At 59.4% G+C, this 7003-nt stretch overlaps 1 protein-coding gene across 1 annotated transcript; it reads left to right on the forward strand.

Annotated features, from left to right (window-relative positions):
* The first annotated feature begins 597 nt into the window (after positions 1 to 597).
* Positions 598 to 5628, forward strand: LOC119112193 (adhesion G-protein coupled receptor D1-like). Its single transcript, XM_037236272.1, has 8 exons — positions 598 to 633; positions 1572 to 1700; positions 2266 to 2379; positions 2781 to 2911; positions 3209 to 3322; positions 3743 to 3974; positions 4700 to 4899; positions 5529 to 5628. Exons 2-8 carry the CDS (start codon positions 1661 to 1663, stop codon positions 5583 to 5585), a joined length of 888 nt encoding a protein of 295 aa, XP_037092167.1. The 5' UTR covers positions 598 to 633; positions 1572 to 1660; the 3' UTR covers positions 5586 to 5628.
* The last annotated feature ends 1375 nt before the right edge of the window (positions 5629 to 7003 follow it).

Raw genomic sequence — 7003 nt, forward strand, 5'->3', positions numbered from 1 at the left:
TGCAACCTGCCGGCGCCCCAGGGCGGCGGCCAGCTGTGCTTGACGGAGGGCGGCACTAGGGCCCTGACCGAGACCGAGCATGCCCCCTGCAACACCCATGCGTGCGCCAGTGAGTAACGCTCGCGGGCGTCAAGCCTCATCGCTGCGGGCAGGTCACTCAGCACAGGAGCGCAGCGGCGCAGGAGACCGATCGTGTGCTGGTAGAACTGCCTTCTCGCAAACTGTTGCCTGAGGTGTTGCCGCGTCAGCTTCTGCTTGAAAAGACGATCTGGTAAAATTATGGCAATGCAATGGTTAAAGCAGATGGGAATAGATGTAGGGTATAGAGTGTAGATGAGAGCAGATGGCGGAGTGCACCGTGGACCGCTAAGCCCTTGAAATGTCGCATCATTGTTGAGATCAGTTTTTGCGGTGCCACAGCCAGCGCTGTTGTGTGGACGGGGCGCTTAAGACCGCTCACCCATGCGCACTTCATTCCAGCCTCCTTCAGTGAGTGGGGCAACTGCACGGCCTATTGTGATAAGGGAAAACAATACCGGTCCTCGGTATGCGGCGACGCACCCTGCAGAGAAGATCAGAACCAGTTTGTGAGGGAGCGAGACTGCAACACCTGGAACAGGACCGAGTGTCCTAGTAAGTCAACTTCTGAGTTTCATCCACTTCAGCCTCAGCAGGTTCAGCCTTTTACTCTCTTGGATTCGGAAAGCTGTTTTGTGTGACCCTTCGTTGTTTTTTGGGCTTGGGGACGACATCAAAGCTGCGGTCATTTTGCGCACAACAACTAAGGCTGTGTGGAGGTAGGCTGCCGTGTTTTATGATTAAGGTCGCTGTTGTAGGGTTGTTTTAGATTTCCGAATCGTGGTCAAAAACGCAAGTTGCGCAAAATCAACGGTCGTCATACGCAGAGCACCACGGCATCTCCCAGGCGGCCGCTCATGTCAGCTCATTTACGCCAGAGGTGTTTTCAACCAGGGTTGTGCGGCATCAAAAGATGTTCGTAAAGGAGACAAATGATCGTGAAATCCGTGTCGTTAAGAATGCAAAACTCTGCTCTCCACGTCGACAGTGGGGGGTCCCCGCCTGTGAGTGAACGCAAGGGACGGGCTACGCTGCAAATGGCGATCAAAGTGACGAGAGCGCTCGGTGGCAAAGCGTGGAACACTGCACGAGAACGTGACCGGAGACCCGCCGTGTGTTCCCCTGTAGCGCCGTCCAGGACGACAGTCCTTGATATGCTCCACGGATTATTGTTTGCATACATCGCCTGGAATTTTTTCGCTTCAGGTGTAACGACAGCAGGAGCTTCGTCCTTAATGACTGTACTTGTATCACCAGACTTCTTTTACCTCCAACAAAAGCATGTGCCCGCGGTTCACTTTCCATTGATCTTCATAACATGAGAGCACCGAAGCTCACTCAACATGTTCACCCTAAATCTTATTTCTGCTGCAGTCCGCAAAAAAAACATTTTAATCCTATATTTGCCGGCGTTGCGCCCGCCTGTGGTTATTTCTCATACCAGTGCAGCAGGGTGTTGACCGCAGACATCACGGAACCGCATTCCTTGCCAGGTCCGTGCCTGACCAAGAATTGTCCAGAATATGCCATCTGCGAGGACAAGTCAGACAACGTGGAGCCCAAGGCCGTCTGCAAGTGCACAATGGGCTACGAGATGAATAAGGCAAAGTCCTTCTGTCTCCGTGAGTAAGAAAAGATCCGAGAGCGTCACAATTCCTTACTGAAATGCCCGCGGGCTTGTTACCACCCTGCACTCCGAGCATCGTCGCGTCGGATAAAATGTAAATATGTCATTTTCAGAGACGGGAATATTTTGACCTTTGAAGCTACTGCATGGGCGCAACTCAGCGATGAGGGTCCTTGCTGCCAGTTTGCAAGCTGCTTGTGACAATGGAATAGCATGAACTTTTGGATGCCGGGCATCACTCATGCGGCGTGTTTTTTTTTTAAGCAAGTTGGCTGTGATCTAAACAGACTGCTGCCTTTTCCATCCAGTTTATGGCGGCAGAAACCCATCCCATTTGTAAGAATGAGCCGGGTGCCTTCACCACGTCTGCTCGCTGAAGGCAGGAGCACCTCAGTGGTAACTGTAAACGCGCAGCCGCCCGCCCTGCCTCCCGCCTCTCCCTCCACAGAGCGCTCGCCGCAGCGCCCAAACCTGCCACCCGCCCCGGCACCGGGCTGCCGGCTGGCCGCCTGCTGACCTACCCTGCCCTGACCTGACCGGGGACCGGGCATGCCCCACAGGTCCGCCGCCGACCACGCCAACCCCTCGGCCCATCCCCACCCTGGCGCCCGAGGAGAAGACGGTGGCCGTGGTGGTCAGCAAGACGGCCTCCACCGTGCTCATCATCTTCGTCGGTACGTCACGCCACGCGGGGTCTGGCCTTGAGGGGGAGGAGGGCACCTGTACCCAGCTTCTGTTAGCCCCTATTCCTTCCGTGGTCGGGCAAGCGGCGGCGCCGCGTACAACGGCCCAAGCGAGCCTCTTCGTTCGATAGCAAACAGAGGATGCATCATGACCGCACCCTAATCAGTTCGCCGCAGCTTTTCGCGGCCTAACTTTCTACACATAACTTCACTCTAAAACTACCATCGAGAAGGACGCTCCGCCGTCTGTCAGCACCAGCACGCCCCCGCGCGGCACCCCCATGTCCTCACGCGCACGATGAAACTTCTGGACTCTCGCACCGCTGACGTCTTAGAGTCCCGTGGCGAGAGGCTGCTGGCGAGCGGCGCGCTGATCGCCTCTGACCTGGCAGGGCTGACGCTGACGCTGTTCCTGCTGCTGAGAATTTTGACCCCGGACCGCGTGATCCAGATGAACATGGAGATCGCCATCATCTCGGCCCACATCTTCCTCATGTTCCCGCCGGGGATCGTGGACTTGCCGGTGGGTGGCTGTGATGCAGGCTGCCGACGCTGGACGTGACGGGCCCGTGTCAGACGCCTGCAAACGTTCTTACGCCGATCGCAGCTGCGCATGTTTTCTTTCTGCAGTCACATTGCGACGTGTTGACCAGGAACGCTATCCAGAAATGGCTGTTGAGGGTCCAACAATGACGCCACACATCTGGCTAAAACCCCAGGCATCGAGTCACCACTCGTGAGGAAATACTGTGACCATGACGGTCGTTTCCAGAGGCGGGCAGATGTGGTGGCGAGCCCTTTACTCTTACCTCATTTGCAGACGCTCTGTCGCTTCGTGTCAATCCTCGTCCACTTCTTCTTTACGGCCTGCTTCATGTTCATGATGCTGGAGTCGCTGCACATGTACTCCCTCGTCGCCTACGTGGTGAAAAAGGTAAGCTCATGGATCCTCCGGGCCTGCATTGGTGACACGTTCTCCGAAGATGTCGGAAGATGGCATAGAGATGTTCTCCTCGCCAGCAGTCGACGAAGATGCAAACATGGCAGAATTGAATTGCCGTGGCTGACGAGAGGGCTAGAGCGCACATTTGGTTTACAAGGCAGAGCACTAGTGGCTTCTGCTGTCATTCCTCCCCTGACACAGGTCACTGGCCTGACTTGACCCGTTGAGGCCTGACACAGGCCATGCTGGCATCGCACGGGCCACTGACCTGGCTTGACCTCGTGAGACCTGGCACGTGTCTGGTTGACTTAGCCTAACTCTTCGTTGCTTGCAGCGTTTTGCTCGGGTGATCCGACGCTGGGCGGCCTGACTTGGCTCCAGGACGACCTGACTCCTGACCTGACTTCGCAGGACGGGCTCTTCACGCGTCTGCAGAACACCTTGATCGGCTGGGGCCTGTCCATCTTCATCGTGCTGGTCACCATGTGCTTTGAGTACGAGAACTACGGCGGCGTCTACCACTGCTGGCTGCAACTGGACAAGCCGCTCTGCACCGGCCAGTACATCCCCATCATCGCCATCATGATCATCACGTTCACGCTGATCGAGGCGGCCGGCGCGGCGGAGTATGCGCCGCTCAAAGGTGCGGCAGTGTCCGGCCGAAGGGCTGGGGAGCCTCACGGGGCGGGAGCGGTCGGCTGATGTGGCGGCGGGTCGCAGTAATGAACGCTTGCCTAGGAAGTCCGCCGGGTGAAGCGGAGCAGGCAGCCGTGCGAGGTGGAGGTGCCTTTTGTCCACATACTGACCGCCAGAGACACCCTGCTGGCCTTCGTGGCGACGGAAGCGCCGGCACTATTCCCTCATGCCTTTCTTTTAGACCAGTATAAGCTCCTTGCTACAGTTGCTGTTTACGGCCGAATAACTTGTAAACCATGCTGATTTAATCATCGCACGATATAGAGGAGCTTCTCCTCGCTGTCCACACCTCTCATACTAATGTCCACACTTCTAACATCATGGTCCACGTCTCTCCGGCCGCCACGCGCACCTGTTCTGTCGAAAACACCATGCGTGCAAACATTGTTTTACCTTTTCCCGCTGTATTTACATTTGACGCCACTGACCACACCTCTTACACTATCGTCCATATCTTTGTCATCGTCCGCCATTGTTTGCATCCGTTGCTCATCGCTGTCTGCACTCTCTCCGACACCCCTTCCCCCCCCCCCCCCCCCCCAACACCTCCACCACATCCTTCCCTGCTGTCTGATCCATATCTCCCTCTCCGCTGTCCACATTTCCCATCACTACCCACGCCGGCCACATCGCCCTCCACATCTGTCAAGACGCTCTCCACACCCCCGGCAGACGTGGACAAATCGCAGCGGCTGTCGGCGCGTATATCTCAGCGCTCCAACTTGGCCATAATGCCGCTGGTGTTCGCCTCCTGGGTGGTCGGCATGCTCAGCGAGTACGAACAGGATCTGGCACTGTATGGCACGTTCGGCGTACTCAACGCCGTTGTCGGTGTCGTCATCTTCTTCTTTCACTCCACCGGCAACCAGCAGGTCAGTGGACTCGGCTGACTTCCCGGAGACGCGGATGCTGGTCACTCGAGGGATAGCTTTGGAAAAATCCCGCGTAGGCCCGAAGCTATCGCTGTGAGTGTAGCACAGTCACAGGAGTTCGTGGGCCCCCGATGAAAAGACTTCCCATACCTAAACATGTTATTTATTGCACGATTTCTTCAGGCAACAACACTTTCGTGACCACCACCAGCAGGCTCTTCACTCGATATCGCATTCCTAACACCAAGCCATGCGGCACACACTTACCTACCTACCTTACCTACCGGCACACACTCACAGCACCTACCGCCTACCGTAGCGACACTATGCACATCTGTGACTTGGCCAGAACTTGGGGCGGTGGGTGAATTCAACTTTACTTAGTTTTCGTCGGTCAGCATTTTCTGCACTTTTTGCGTGACCACTAGAACCATCAGTTCTGTTTCGGCGTGATGCTTATCTATTTCATATGACTAGATGGCATGCTTTTGTAGCATTATGCGGAACATCTTCAATGCAGAAGGTAAACATTTCCTGGCACATACTGTTCACGTGCTTCTCCGACCTACCTCCGCCTCAGAAGGCAGTGTGAGCGTCCACGGTGAGCGTGCCCGGCCCTCCCGATGCAGGTGCGGGCCAAGCTGGTGAAAATGGCCCAGATGATGAAGAGGCGCCGCCGCCGCTGAGCCCGCAGCCAGCCGGGCGCCCCAGATCGAGCGCGAGCTGAGGCCGTGCGCTGAGCGCGAGCCCAGCATGCCCCGAGCTCAGCCGGCGGGCGCGGACGCGCCGGCGGCCTGCTCTCGAACAGGGATGCGAGCAGGCCGACGGGCGGCGGCCGCGCTCTCCGCGAACGAGCGCCGCTCTCGGGGGACACGTGCTGTGCGTAGACGTTGGTGCGGGCCGCCGCCGCGGGCCGCCGGAGCGCCGACGACACGAGTACGTCCGCCGCCTCCGTCTCCGCCGACGTCGGCGGCCCGCATATGTTTGTGTGAAAGCCTATTTTCTGGATAGATTAGCTCAGTGACGCCGGCTGGCGGCGGGAGCGCCCGCCCAGCTGACAGCGGCCCGGCGTGCCGCGCGGCCGCCGGGCCTCCTGCACCGCTTGTCGACGCCCACCTCGCACAGTGACGGAGCCTGCGATGCGCGCGCCCCGCGGCGCCACGACCGGCCGGTCCGCCGCGCCGCCCCCCACCCCGCCCTCCCCGCGGCCCTGCGCCCGGCCGCGCGTCCCGGCCCGGCCCCCGTGGCGCCACCTGCCCAGCTCAGCTCGTCCGCGCCCGGCGCCGGGTCGGCACCGCCGGCGGCGCCGCGCCCACTCTGCCGTGCTTGCTGTGTTCGCGGCGCGGCGCTGCTCGGGCCGGCCGCGCCCCGCCGGTGGCCGCGGCAGAGACCACCCTGTCCAGGCGAGGCGTTTCCACACACCGGCGGGGCCGGCCCGCCCACCCGCCGCGCGCAGAGCCCGCTCTCCCCTCCCCACGGCTGTAGAGCCAGCGGCGGCGCGGACCGGCCGGCCGCGGCGTCCGGAGTTCCACCCGCAGGCTCCGAGCTGCTAGAGGCGCAGCACCCCGTCGGATAGTCTGATTCGTAGGCGCGGGCCGCCCCTGCTGCTGTCACCTCTCCTCCTCGCCTCCGCTCGAGCTCCGCTCTACTTTCGCCTGTCCTCGCCTGTTCTGTGGGCTCCCCGTCGGCCGGGGGGCACGTGTACGCTCCCCAGACCTGAACCAATCCCCGGCTGACGGCCGAGCCCGGCGGCCCCCGGGCCTGGACCGCCGCCCGCCGCCGCCCCGGCTGCACTTGACTGGGTTGCCGAGCCGTCACCACCTCCGAGAGGGGGACGGCGTCGGGCGGCACGTCCCTAGTTCCCAGTTCCGTTTCCGGCGGCCCGCCGTCCACTTCTGGAAATACGTGTGCGCCGCGTGCAGACCCCGGCATTACCATTTGTGAATAAACATTTAGTTTGAACGTGCAGTGTACATGTAAAATAAAGGTGAAGTCCAGAATGGTGTGCCGTGTCATCGACTATCGCTAAACCTATGCCGGAAACGCATTTGTTTGCAATATTGCGCTTATATTTCGCCATACGGCAGTTCGAGCACTGAGCGGC

This window comes from Pollicipes pollicipes, unplaced genomic scaffold, assembly GCF_011947565.3.
Source record: "Pollicipes pollicipes isolate AB1234 unplaced genomic scaffold, Ppol_2.1 Scaffold_2555;HRSCAF=2994_pilon_pilon_pilon, whole genome shotgun sequence".
In the NCBI taxonomy this organism is placed as follows: domain Eukaryota; kingdom Metazoa; phylum Arthropoda; class Thecostraca; order Pollicipedomorpha; family Pollicipedidae; genus Pollicipes; species Pollicipes pollicipes.